The sequence below is a fragment of the Passer montanus genome, unplaced genomic scaffold (assembly GCF_014805655.1).
Source record: "Passer montanus isolate IOZ18808 unplaced genomic scaffold, ASM1480565v1 scaffold1, whole genome shotgun sequence".
NCBI lineage: Eukaryota > Metazoa > Chordata > Aves > Passeriformes > Passeridae > Passer > Passer montanus.
Window position 1 is genome coordinate 21,305,602 of NW_024356504.1, and position 14,926 is coordinate 21,320,527.

The following is a 14,926-nucleotide window of genomic DNA, read 5'->3' on the forward strand; positions in this document are numbered from 1 at the left end:
AACCAAATGCTCCATCAACAGCAGACTTGCACTAAAGCACAGATTACATATTTATCATGTCACACCACACTTGTAATAAAAGATTGTTTCGATTAGAAACAGTTGCTCGTAGAAAAAAAACTCAGCTGTGGACAAAAACATACCAGTAAATCTTGTTTAATATAAAAAGCAGGTCTCATTTAACAGGATCACAGAGATTCTGCAGTCTGACAGTAAATATGCAAGCAGTTGTATTGTGAAAGCTCCTGCAGATGATAAACAATGTTCTGTATCTAACGCAAGTCATGACAAAAAAAAATACTAATACTGAAAACCTAGATAATAGGTATGGTGATAAGAATTACAATCTGGATTCATCCATTGATAGCATTTATTTATCAAAATAAACTATCAACCTCCTGTCTGCATCTTGCTCTCTACAGCCTGAGCATGCCAAAACACATCCTGTGCACAGCTGCAAACATTTGCACTGACCACAAGAGAATAATAAAGAGAAAAAGGAAATCCCAGAAAAAATTAAAACCGTACATTCATCTAGAGTTTTTCCGTCTAGTCTTAAAAATGCAAACCCATGATCAAAACAAAAATAAAAATATATGAATCATATTATACTCTACATTAAGTCAATGGATAAAATTATTCTTTTTTTCAATTTCGGATATAACTGAATAAACAAAACACAGCAATACATCACTAGTAGCACTTGGAAAGGATTGATGCTTCATTTTGATGGTTAAATAATCCTGCTATGGGTACTAACTAATTTGCAATCCAAATGGTATTTTTAAACATCTACCCAAGGATGATTTCTGTTAGACTGGTGCACCTAAATGTATTTTAGTTCAGTGACCAAAACCAAAAATTGAAGATTAAAGTAATAGAGATCCCTTTTCTTACATAAAGCAGAAAAGAATTTGGAATTTCCTTGGGGACAAACCCAAGTATGTTTTTATTTATTTCACCTTTGAAATTAACTTTGTCTCCCTAAAGTCTTCTAATTTTGGACAAGCATTCATATAAAGTTATTTTAAAAGAATTTGTTTGAAATTGTTAAAACCTTTTAGCATGTTCCAAAGAAAGTCTGCAATGATGAAACTAAACGTTGAGACATTATGTTGAAACTTTCCAATTGCATGAACTAACAGACCTACTGCAAATTTCTTAGGCGCGCCTACAAAACAATACAGAGCATGGATTACTACTCAGAACTGGCACAATATTTCTGAACTCATAAAAACTGTATTTACAATTAATTTAGACTAGTAAATATCCCTAGGAGTAATGCTATCAACACACTTGCTGGGCAGAAAGTCCAAGCCAGGTACTAAACAGACCAAGGGACAAGAATGGAACCTGCCCATCCCAGATACACCTCAAACCCTGCCCAGGAGCCCTGCAGTTTACACAGGGAGGTTCATTAATCTTTAACTTTACAGATCCAGCCCAGGGATGCAAGTGGGTTTGTGCTCTACCCTGAAAAGCCACTGCCCCTGTTCCTCTGTATCGAGCACAAGTGAGACACAGGAAAAGAGGAGCAGAAACTGAAGGACTGCAAGGTGCCATGCATCTTGAATGGCTTCTGGAATGCACTAAATAAAATCTTTAAAAAGCGTGTGTCAGTAGAAATATATGTACTCCTAACTGAACTCCTATTATTCCTAATTATATTGCATACTCTGAGCCATTTGGTGTTGCAACACTGACTGTGATGTATTAGAATCATCCAAGAGACACCACAGGTCATCATCAGCCTTCAAAGTGTCCTTGCAAAGGTTTTTTGAATGTATCAAATCAATTCTTAACCTAGTACAATTCCTTTTTCCACGTGAAGGATGAGACATTTTCCCCTCCCTCCCTAACCACACTTCAGCCACTGGCAAGCAAAAGATACTCTTAAAACCCTGGAAGAGGATTTTTTCCAAATGCCATCAAGGAAATATTTTTTCCATGCTTTCCGTATTGAAGAATGACTTCTGGGATGACACAACACAGAGAAAATTCAGCCCAAAAGAGTAAATTTTCATGAAGATTGAAGCCCATAGAAGGTCATGACAAGTTATCCAGTTGAAGTATAAACTGCAGAAATGTCATGGTGCTGAAATCTTTATACTAAACATAAGTTAGGCCTGGAAAAACCTGCAGAAATAAACCATGCCTGGAACATTAGGAAAAAAAAATAATTTCAAGGCACCGTATAAGATACTAAAAAGTTCAAGAGCTCACAAAAGAGACTGTTACTTCTCCCTACCTTGATTTTATAGCACTGGATTTCTCACCTCACAGATTTTGCTGTCTATGGAAGATTATTGCTTTTCATGGATCTTGTACTCATTTACACTCTCAGGTCAAAACCCAGAAGAGAAACAGAATGACATTATCCTGTCATACCTTATCACATCAGAAGACACTGAACCCATAAACACTTTGCTCTCCTTACAGCTACAGAGGTGTTGCATGAAGATGAACTAGAGCAGTAGGGTTTGTAGAGAATTTCCCCAAAGTAAAGCTCACTCCAGCCAGCTTCTGCTTCTCTGAGATTCTGTGTGCCTAAATTTACTCTTCCTTCATTCACAGCACTGGTTAGAGAGACCAAATAGCCAAGAAACTCTGAGATATATGTGACTCATTCCAAATAACAGCTTGCAACTCCACATCAAGAAACCCTGGAAATCCTGAGCAGCCTCAATCCTCCTGGCTCTCAGCTCAGCAGGAACCCAGACTGCCAGGAGGTGGTCCAAGAAATCCCGAGTTCCCATCAAGAACAGGACATATTTCTCCAGTCAACCCTAAAACCTTTAATTCACCCCTAGTATGCAAGAAAGAAGTTAAAAAAAAATACATCACTTTTTGCAACCTGTGCATGGGAAATAAAAAAGGGAAATAAAAAGCTTGGCAGAGGAGGAGGCAGAAAACAAGATCATGGCAACAGGCTGGGTTTTTCCACACAATCACATAACCAATTTACTCAAGAAAAAGGTTACCAATAGACATGACCCTCCCAACAGAAGACTCTTGGGTACATTAGAGAAGCTGGCCACAACTGACACTCAAGTATCAAATGGATCCACCTGGCAGTCACTGAAAAATAGCACACAAACCTGCAGAAAACAAAGCCCAGGTACAGAAAATACAAATAATAGTCTGTAAATCCCTTTCAGTGCTATAATTAAATTCTCATTTTAGGAGTGCAATAGTTGCATAGCCACTTACTGCAGCTCAGCTGAAGAGCCATTAATTTGAACACTTGCAATTATCTGCCATCCCAAATGAGCTAATTCAGTGTTATACAAGTCACACTGAAGGAAAAAAGTGCATTCACACAGAAAGACACAGTTAAAATCTACTTGTCAACCTAATCAAGCTAAATTCCAAAGTGGCGTAGGAAGAGCTTTTAATCATGACTTGCAGGCAGTGCTGTGCTCCCCTGTAGAAGAGGCAGCAAGAACAATTCAAATACCCAAAAGGCACAGAGCAAAAGACTGCAGCCTACTGTGATTAAAAAATGACTAAGAGCCTTTTCCTTTCTTTGGTACATTGCTCACATACTTTATGGGAAGAACTCCATCTCATTTTTCTATTTTTAATTTTTGTTTTAAAATGCATGTATTTCTTAGATACACCAAAGTATGAAGTAAATCTCATTCACAGCATATCTACTGGCTTCAGGAAAATCAAAAATTTGACAGCGTTTGAAGGATATAAACAGAACAGCACATAGGTTCATAGCTCATTGCTCATGGACCTGGTGCCTATCTTTTGTGGAAAGGAGAGAAAGAGAGGGGCTCTCAGCAGCCAAGTGAAGTCAAATTCACTACTAACATGGACAAAAACTTCCTGACAATAAGGTCCTAAGGTGTTGTTCTACATATTACCCAACAAAACAACAATATACTTAAAACTAAACTAGACAAGGCTATCAGTTACAGAAATAAGTAAAACTGGGGTTAGCAGTTATGTTAAACTAACTGGACTCTTCAGATTTTTCATATCATGTACAAACACTGTACAATTAAAAGGACAGTGCTTCAGACAAGCAGCTTCTAAAACCACAAGTATTTACTTGCTCTTACTAGCTATCAATTACCTTATTTTCTAGGTATCAAGTTTGCTTAAGCAAAGAATGCAAATTTCAGTGCACAAATGTAACACTGGAAGAATTTCAGCTGCATCTGATTGCCATGTCACTGATTAAACCCATTTCCCAGCTCCAGCTGTATGACACGTACTCAGATGACCCCTAAAAAGTTTGACTGAGATGTTAAAACCTCAAGTAACAGTCATCATATTATCTCCCCAATCTCTTCTGTGTTTTTTGTCTCTTTGAAAAGAAGTCCTTATCATTCGTACCATCTGATGCTGAAAAGCACAACTCTGCTGCCTTTCTCAACCCTCTGTCTTAGCTGGCAAAAATGCACACACACATTTAAAAAAAAAAAAACAAAAACAAATTTACCACTAAGATAAACAAAATGAACTGCGGCTACAAGCACAAGACATAGGAAGACACTCTCCAATACCACTTCTACACCTGACCTTTTGCTGACTGATGTCAATTCTCCTGACATTACAAACTAGCAAGGCTGGCAAAAATGCACACACACATTAAAAAAAAAAAAAACAAAACCAAATTTACCACTCAGATAAACAAAATGAACTGTGGCTACAAGCACTGACCTTTTGTTGATTGAGGTCAATTCTCCTGACATTACAAACTAGCAACCCTTTCCTCTAAAAAAACCCTACTTACTGGAAAACCAGTGCACATTTAAAGTCTGTTCTAAGCAAGGCAGCTCCTTCCACCCTGTCTGTTTTCAGCTGTATTTTCAAAACGTCTTTTCCTCTTTCTGGGGGCTATATTTAATTTGTCTGCTTTCTGTCATTTTGACAGACAGGACAGAACACTGAAACCTCAGCTGATCTGGGCTGACACAGTTTGTGCTCTCACACAAAAACTGAGATGGACTGAGAGGGCTACACCAAATAAAAAATAAAAGCCAAGAGCATGATCATGCTATCAAAACCCACTGCACTATTACCCACCCATTTCTTATTCATCTCAACTGTCATATTTTTCATTTGTAAATTCACCACTTTATATTTTTGTCTACTGAAATTATTGAATTCAAACCACCCCAACACTCTGTAATCTTTACAGTGCTACAAATCTTTGCCCCACTTTCTTGAAGCAGAATTTTACAGAAGAACAACCTTGGATAATGAAATGCACCTGAAATGAAAAGCCTGAAGAGCACAATAGGATGGGCTCCATTAAAAAAAATATATGGTGCATAATAAAACAGCATCTTAGAACATTTTTTAAAGCTTTGTAGGGAAATAAATATAACGGGAGCAAGACTTGGATTACATCATGTTCAAGAACATTACAGAGTACACCATCTGAAGAGAAGCTGATTAATGGTGTACTTGCACACACATCTTCCCCAGGAACATTTGCTTTAACACTCATGTCCCTTGGTACACCTCTCGCATCAATAAGACAAAGTTATTTCTTACACTGCCCTGAGTCTGCATGCTGCTCCTGCGGGGCACTGCTGAAAGCCTTAAGCAAATTTCTAATCCAGTGGTCACAACCTGCATTTTACAAACCTATAAAGACACAATTATTGCCTTTAATGGGACTACCAGTGATACACAAACATGTGGGATGGGAAAAGCCTCCGGTGGCATGTGGAAGAGTAGGTAGAGATCTTTTGCTCTGAAAGACAAACAGCACACATACACATGTTAAACTCAAATATACTCCTACTACACTCAGCTAAACACCCTCATTCCCACTGTGCTAACTTCCTTCCATCCCACAGAACTCAAGGTTTTAATTCTGCTTTCACTACAGGAGTGACTTCTTCATACAACTGTTAAGACATGTAGGTATCAGACACTCACACACAGATACCTGCTCTTCCTAAAGACTGATTTATTCATGTCCCACACCAAACAGATTCTCTTGAGGGGATAATAAGCACGTGCTTTCAGAAACAACTGCTCAGGCTGCAGAAGAACACACACTTCGAAGAAAGCACGACAAATATCTGCATCCACAGAGCACTCACTGAAAATCTCCTTTATTTTTAGCAAGAGGGACGAGAAGCGAAACAAAAGTAAGAAACGAGTTAAACAAGCAGCATGCCATCAGCGGCAGCCGAAGAGCTTTGAAAACACAGCAGCGCCTTCCCTTCCCGTGAAAAACTGAGGCCCGACGGAGACGTTTCCTCTTTCCGACGGCCCCGCGGGTCACGGGCTGGGCACTGCCCCGCGAGCGGCACCGCCGAGCCCGCCCGGCCGCGCTGCCCGCGGCACCTCCGGGGCGGCCGCCCGGCCCCGGCCCGGCTCCCGCGGCCTCCTCCCGCCCCGCTCCCGGTGCCACGGGCCACTGGCACCGCGCTCCCTCCACCGCCTGGCAGCTGCTGAACGAAAAGAAGCGTTTCCAGAGCGGATTTGGTTCAGGTTTGACACTGAAAACTGCCTTATAAGGTATAAAAGCCCGAAAGCAGGAAGAGGCTTTGACAAAACTAAGGAAGTTCCTCTGCGCCTGCTCGATGGAAGGGGAGGGGTTTTTTTTCTTCCACAGAGAGAAGTAGCACAGAATAAATGACATTATCCGCACGTTAAAACAAAAAATGAATACACACGATCCCCCCAGCCGGCGCCGGGCAGAGCGGCGACTCCCCCGAGCCGGGGCATCCCAGGGGCTCGGGGCAGCCGCGGCAGCCGCGTCCCCGCTCGCCTGCCCCGGCCCCGGCCGCCGCACAAGGTCCCGCACCCCGGCCCGGGACCGATGGGGGCGGCCCCGACCGGCTCCGGCCAGCCCGGGGCCGGGCCGGGACACGGCTCCTGCCGGGCGGAGAGCGAAGGGCGGAGAAGGGAAGGCGGCTGGATGCTCCCCCCGGCCCAGGCCGGCCTGGTCCATCCCTCCCAGCACCGGCCCAGCCGCGGCTCGGGCGCGGCTGCCCGGCCCGGCAACGCGACCCCCGCCGCCATCTGCAGCAGCATCGGCGGCGGAACCCGCCCGGCCCCGCCCCAGGCGGCCCCGAGCTGTCAGCGGCCGTGTCTCACCCCGTGCCGCAGTCCACCACGCAGGCCGGGAGCCGCCCTGCCATGCTGGTCGGTAGCGGCGGTGCTGGGGACGGCGGGCAGCCCTGGGCTCCGGCGGGGCTCGGCGGGCTGCGCTCGGCGGCACCGAGGGACTTCCGCAGGGCGGGCGCTGCCTCCGCCCCCGCCCGCTCGCTGCCCGGCGAGCCCAAGATGGCTGACCCGCCCCGCCCCGTGACGTGCGGTGGCGCGGCCTCGCCCGCCGGGCGGAGCGGCCGAGCGCCCTCAGGGCGGCGGGAGCTGCTCGGTGCCGGGTCATGGTGGATATAGCACGGGCTCACTCGGGCTGGAGAGCACCCCCGAGGTCACCGGGTTCGGCCAGTGCCCCAACAGCACCGTGTCAAACAGAGCATGTGCTGTGTCCAGGCTTTCCTTAAACACCTCCAGGGACGTGGCTCCACCACCTCCACGGGCAATCACAGAATTGTTAGAATTGGAAGGGACCTGTGGAGATCATTCGGTCCATTCCTTATTCCCCGGCAGGGTCACCTGGAGCAGTGACACAGGAATGCATCCAGATGGGCTCGGAATGTCTCCAGTGTGGGGGAGACTCCACGCCCTCCCCAGGCAGCTGTTGCAGGGCGCTGCCACCTTCAGTAAAGAAATTCTCCTCATGCTGAGATCAAACTTTGGCCAGTGCTCTTTGTCCTGTCCCTGGGCACCACTGAAACGAGTCTGGCACCATCCTCTTGGCACCTGTCTTTGAGATATTTATACACAATAATGACATCCCCTCTCAGTCTTCTGCAGACTAAACAGGCCCAGCTCCCACAGTCCGTCCTTGTAAGAGAGATGCAACAGACTCCCCCCATCATCTTTGTCCCAAAAAGGGCAGGAGACAATGCACTGTTGGGGTCAGATATTCAGGTGGACAAAATATAGTCTGTACTCTTTCTCTCTCTTTCTACCTTCCACAACCCTTCAGGCTTTGAAGGACAGAGTGCTGAGCACGCCAGGTCTGGCCCAGTCCTTGCCCTGTAGTGTACTGCAGCCACACATCACTTTTTGTTTGTTTTTAAAGTATCTTAGTGTTTTAACAGTTCTCATATTGGGTATTTCAGGTATTTTCAATCCTTTGCTTGCTGCTCCTGCCTTGGCAATGAGAAGATGTGAGCTTCATGGTATAATCGGATGTCAAGCTGTGAACAAATTTGGTAGTTGATCAGAATGAGTAATTGTCAGTGGGTACTAATGGATCTTAATGTCTCTGATAAGCATCACCAGGAGTCTCCACCCTGCAATCCTTGTCCCAGAGAACTGGAGACCAAATTAAGCTCAGCTCTGACCCTTCACATTTTGTGTGAGCTAAGCTGTAGGTTTGTGCTGTCCTTGCCTTGCTTGATGCCTTGATATCAGACTTGCCTTGTCCCTCTGGTAGCCTCCACACTGCTCCTGGTCCTGGTCTGACATCCTGACTTCACCTCGGAGCTGTGTGGCTGCAGGTGTCCCTTAGGGAACCCTCCAAGTATTCTCACACTGGTCTTGCTTCCTTCAAGCACGTTCTCCTCACCTGGTTTCAGCTATCTCTAATTAATAGCCTCAGCCCTTTTTCACTGGAGGGCTAGACTAGGGCCAGTGCCAAAGCAAAGGAAGGACTCGGTAGATGCCCTTCAGGATGAGATAGGAGAGAGCAAAACCATCCCTTTCAGTAGCAGCAGCCAGGCAGTTCGTTTGGGAAGTTCAAGTCACCATCTGGCTTCTGTGGGCTGCCAGATCTTCCTGAGGAACAGAAGCAAGGAAAGGAGATATTGAGAATATTAACATTTTTATTTTAATGTCAAAGCAAATTATGACTAGAACATTATGAGACATTTTACAGATAATGAAAGGGATTTCTGCAGGATATTGTGTAGCTTGTGAGCTGTGCTGAGCTAGAATATTAAAGATGGATATCTCTGAAAGCTTTTCAGAGAAAGTGCAAATAGGCCTTTTCTTTGTATGTGCATAGGTAAATATTTATCTAAAATAAATACAGTTAGGATATAAACTACCATGTGGACTTTTCACTCTCCTCTCAGTTTTATTACGTGGTAGTCAGGATTATACATGCAGCAGGTTCAACTGCTGCATCTGGCAGATGGAATCACGGAATGAGAGAGCAGCTTTGGGCTCCAGCTGCTGGAGTTAAAGTATCCTCCCAGAGGAGCACAAAATAAGGTCCAAAAACCTGAGGCATGTGGAGACGATGGAGCTGGCAGGTCCTGTCCAGGCCATACAGCACAGAGGGGATCAGGACCAGAGTTAATTTACCCAGCTGCAGTGAGATTTAAACAGAACAATCATTAGTGTTCCATTGCTGGCCAGCCTTTATTATCTAATATTTCCAAATAATGCTCTTGATTAGTCTTATTAACCTTAATAGCAAAGCCAAAGGGCAGAGAGTAGAACTGTAGGCTGTAATAGTGTGCTGGAGACTTTCTGCTAGCAGAAGCATCATTTCACTATAAAACTTTAAATCACACCCAAAAGCACTTAGTGTAATGCACTCTACAGAAAATATCCCGTTGCTGAATTTATCTTTTCCTCCCTGTGAGTACAAGTGTTTTCTGGGAAATGGCGGCACTGAGCAGAACAAAAGGGTTGAGCAGAACAAAAAAGTGCTTCAGGTCATATGGAAAGTGAAACAACTCTGTTAAGCAACTCCTTTGCAATCTCTTGCTATCAGTGTGTGTTCTTCCTGAGTCTGCATGAAGAATGGCATTGAAAAAGAGCAGTGCTGGTGCATTTTAATGTACTGAATTACAGTGGAATTTACATTTGAGGACCAAAAAGCATAGGATTTCTCTCAGTATCAAGGTGCCAAATGAATCACAGTTTTGCAAGGGAAGGGGTTGAAAGACCCTGGCCATGAGATCTCATGTTTCCTTTTATTAGCCTTGCCAGATGCAGTTTTCAGGTGGCTGTGCACTCAGGCACCAGCCCAATAAAATAAAGGGGCAAGATTTCTCTTTAAGCAATATTATCTCACATTGTTGGACCATAAACACAAGTTTGATATATTAACTCATCCAAATTCAAATATATCAATCTAAGTTTCAATACTGGTTTCTGTACAAACCTTTTGTAGTTTTATGCATTTGCATCTAGATTATCTTGGTGGATATTTTTAGCACAGAGGTCTTGTTCTTAAATTACAAAATTGAGCTTATAAAGCTGAAATTCAGCTAGATCCAGCAGGACTGCTGTGCTGATTGGCATATTTCTTTCATGGAAAGATTTTCCAAGCTTTACTTCCAACCTTTCGGTACAAGAGCAGTAGAAAAGCCTACAGTCAGTTTTCATGGTGTAATTTTCTGAATCTTTTCATCCTTATTTGGCCAGAAGTCAGTTCCTGTGTTATGAAAAGCTTTTCGTTGTTTCAGGGTGTACCAGAAACAACATTTTTAATGTGTAGAAGAAATGTCTTAGTATATTCTCAATCTTACCAATGGAATGGGAGTGAACAAAAGCCTGAATTGCCTTTGTCTGGTACCATCTCTGAAACGAGTTCAAAAAGCATGTGGATGTGGCACTTGGGGACATGGTTTAGCTGTGGGCATGGTGGTGCTGGGCTTGTCTCAGAGGTCTTTTCCAACCTTCATGATTCTGTGAAATCCTATACAGCACACATAATCCAGCAACAGCATCCTTCAATGATGCACCAAGTCCAGTGTTTGTAAGCATTGTTGGATTGCAGGTGATCTTCTCCTAAACATCCATGATAACAGAAGTAATTACCACTGCAGAGCATCCTCCTTCTGTTGCCATCTGCCTCCAGGGAGTTTGCAATGTAAACACAGAGCAAGGGAATGCAGATGAATACAAATGGATAAGGAATGAGAGGATTAAAGTCAGGAGGAAAGTATTTCTATTAATCAACAGGTAAACAGAGATGCAGTCTAACAGTTTGATTCAGATGGAAGGAATTTGCAGACAGCTTTCTGCAAGTGTTACACAAATCAGTTGTGGGGCTCCACAGATTTCCAGGATGTTTTGTATGGTTTACCAGCTACAGCAATGCTAAGTATTAAAATTTCACACAAGTACCTCAGCCTGAAGAGGTTTGTACCTAGACAAAAGCATTACAAATCCCTTGCTGAGCTGTGTGGGAAGCTTTTCAGCATCCTGCTCACTCTGGATCATTTTCATGCAGTTAATGGCCTGCCCTTGAACATGCAGAAAGAACAACGCTGTGAATCCATATATAGATCCAGGCCTGGGAAGTGCAGTAAAGTGCAAGTGAAAAAAAAAAAGAAAGGAAGTTCCAGGGTAGAAGGATTTTAGAAATGCCCAGGAGAGCTGAGAATGATGCCTGGATCAGCCTGTTGCCATTCAGATTGGTATAAACTGAATTTAAAAGGCACCTTAATATCCAGTACATCACACTGGACAGCCCTTAAGCCCAGGTAAACATGACAATAAAACCTAAAGAAACAGCCAAGAAAAATCATGTCTAGGTTATCTATTAGACAATATTGTTAAGTATTTATTATAAAGTACACTGCTTAATCACTTAACCATCATGTGCTGAGTATTTTAATATAAATAAGTTCTCCAGTAGTTGAGAGAATACTACAGAGAGCTAAAAATACCCAAAACATTTTATCTACCCAGATAAAGGATGTGTGTAGATTTCCTCCAAGAAGGGCCACAAGCAAGATTACAGTGTTATTGGTTGATTTTGGCATAGCTATAGCAACAGCCATATGGGAGGCATGTAATTTCATGGAGCTGCACATGGTGAAGTCGTGGCAAATTACCAGGAGCTCATTTGATGTGGCTGCTCTCCAAGAGCTCAATGTAGATCAACTAAAACCATTAACTTTCAAAATATAATTAGTCCATATTTTTTTCTAAATGGAGGATGGGAAAAAACCCAGCTATAATTCTTGGTACACTGAAACAAGGTGTGTAAAGAAGAGAGAAACTTATAAACTGGGGTTTGTTTATGTCCTTGTACTATTACGATGATAACACCACTATTGCCTGTTTTATTTGGTAGGAATAACGGCAAATTGTCTATCAAAAGACAAACCTAGAAAAAGAATTTGTCTGAAAATATGATGCCTTAAGAACTTGATGTTCTGGGCTGAGGCAAAATCTGCAGAAATTGAGGGAAACTGCATTCCTATTTACAGCTTGCTTTTCCATTCAAAATTGGTTATCTGCATGCTGTTATTCTCTTCTTTTTCATAACATCTTAATCCTTTATAGTGCCACTGCAAGTGAACTAGCAGAAGGATGGCAGCAGAATCCCTACAACTGCAAAGCAGGTCACAAACCTCTGCCCTGGAGGTGTATCTGTACTGCACAGGCTCCACACAGTCACACCTGGGAGCCAAGGAAAAGCAGTGCATAGTTTGCCCATGATCGGAAAGTCTGGCCTTCCTTGTCTAATAGAAACATTATGATGTGTTCTCAGTTGCACCTATTTACTTCCTTGGCTGGAACAAATGTGGATTGCTGCCTTTTTCGTGTGACTTATGCACTTCAGCTGAACGGAGGACCTGAATCAATCACAGCTGTGCTTGCCTGACCTGCATCAACTTCCACTCTCACTGTGTCATGAACATTAATTTGGGTAAAAGCCATGATAACTCGAAAATTTATGTAAAACCACCGTTTTTAATTTAGTGGTCCTTTATTTTTTTTTTCAAATATGTCAGCAATGTGCTAAATAAAACCAGTGTGTCACCAGTTTGCAGTTTAGCAGGTGTTTAACTGTTATGTGAGCTTTTCAGCAGAGCACAGAAGCCCACAAGGGTAAAACTGAGCCTTAAAACAGTGGCAAGTACCAGAGCAAGAAAAACTGAATTGGAAAAGAGGATCAAGGTGAACCTAGTGGGTGATTTCACAAGAGAAGTAGCATGAAGAGTCATAGAGAGTGCAATGGCATCATGGGTTTTTTTTGCTACCCAACCATTTGAAACTGCAAGTAATTGAGTGTGTGACAAGTAAACAAATGGGTTTCTGTTCTGAGACATTTTTCTGGCTTTCACCGTTGCTTATCAACTTTTGAGAGGGTTTGGCTGCTAATATTTGACTTCTCATTCTTAATGGCTTTTCATAAGAGGATTGTTCAGAAACACTCATATGTTATGTGTTTGTATTTCTCCTTGGTGTGTGACTTTTGATAAAAAGATATTCTCTTCAGCTGACCCAAGCTGTTGACTCCTCAGATTAGCTTTCAGAAGACAATAGATGTGATAAGGTCATTATATCACATCTGTGGTCATTGTGCCACATTACTCTTATTGTATTTACTTTAAGACAATGAAGGGAGGAGAGGAGGGCTAGGAGGAGAATTTGGAACTCACATGGACAGGTGTCCTTCTCTGGATGTAGCAGAGTGCTGCTTGAATATATTATATCAGTCATCTGGATATTATAGCACCCACAGCTCTATCAGAGAAGCACGGATGAGCACTCTCCAGTTGTCTCTAGACAAAATGGGACATAATTAAAAATACTCCTTCTGATGGGTTAAATTGTTTGGCTGCCTTCTTTCTAGCAGGATGGGGAATGTTCTCTCACAGAATAGGGAACGTTCCCTCCACCAGAGCTGGGGGAAGGCAGTGAACAGCTCGTGCAACATCTTTTTCAATTATCACAGCTATCTGCAGTCCAAGTTTCTTATTAAGATGTATGATTTATTTAGAAACAATATACAATACCACTTAAGTTAGTCAGCAGTGGAACACTTTAAAAATACTGTGTTCTTCGATAAGTGTATAACTCAATCTATTTCTAGTGACAATGCTGCTTGCATACAAAATTGAAACAATTTCAAAGCGCTATTTCTGAATGCTGGGTGCCTCCATACAGGGTTTATTGTTTCTGTTTGCTAGTATATAAAGAAACTGTTAACTCATTTCTGTAAAATTGCTTGTCCTGCTCAAAGACTGTAGGAAATTTTCCTGAAATAATACCTTAATGAATCACCAAAAAGTATAAAAGCTGATTTGTGGTTCTGCAGTGCTGTGTCTGACATCGATCATGTGGATGTCTTTGAAGAAGGCCACAGCCAATTTTTAATGATGTGGTCTTCACATGTCCAGTATCAAAAATATATAAAAACTAACACATTGTATCCAAGTGTTTCTCTCACTCTGCTGCTTTAAAAAACAGTATTAAAAGCAAACACTCTGGTAAATTATGCTAATGATGTATAAATTGAACAAAATCTTCTAGACAAACAGATTACATTAATTATGTTAGTCCTTACTGTGAGAATAGGGGCATTAAAATCTCTATTTGGAGCACTACATGCCTGTTCAATTTGGTGTGCCATCCTAACAAGCCAGCAGACTTGACCTTTGTGAACAATACACTTTGAAACATTTTGATCTAAAAATAATGCACCAGCAAAGCCCCAAACCAGTAGCTCCGTCCATGCAATTCCTCACCTGATAAAACTTCATTTTTGGTGCAGTTTAAGAGCATCTGCACTGAGAAGACCAGTGATGTTAAAACTAAAAGATATGAAAAACAAGACTTTCCCTCCTGTGTTTCCCTGTAAAACAGCTTCCAGTTTAATCTATTTGTGGGCTCTCTCTACAGAACCCACACATACTCAGGAGGTCTCCCTTGCTAATGGGGTAAGAATCCACGTGGGACATTGATTCCTTTGCTTCAGGCCCTTCCCAGAGAATCCCTGCCCTCTCTGGAGCATTATGCATTCCCAGCAAGGGATCAGTTCCCTATTGCCATATTGGGCAATGCTTCCATTCCCTTTGAATACCACCTTATGTTGCAATGTGCCTCCCTGAATCATTGTGATTATTCACCCAGGAATGTGCAAAAGCACAAATGTAAAAATCTGCTCTGTGTTCTGAAC

At 42.7% G+C, this 14,926-nt stretch overlaps 1 protein-coding gene across 1 annotated transcript in view; it reads right to left on the reverse strand.

Moving 5' to 3' along the window:
* ACTR3 (actin related protein 3) overlaps positions 1 to 7,264 on the reverse strand; it is a 29,178-nt gene extending 21,914 nt beyond the window's left edge. Inside the window, exon 1 of the mRNA XM_039698964.1 lies at positions 7,075 to 7,264. Within this exon, the coding sequence (XP_039554898.1) occupies positions 7,075 to 7,118 (44 nt within the window). The 5' untranslated portion in view covers positions 7,119 to 7,264. The remainder of the gene's footprint in view (positions 1 to 7,074) is intronic.
* Between the last annotated feature and the right edge of the window lie 7,662 nt (positions 7,265 to 14,926).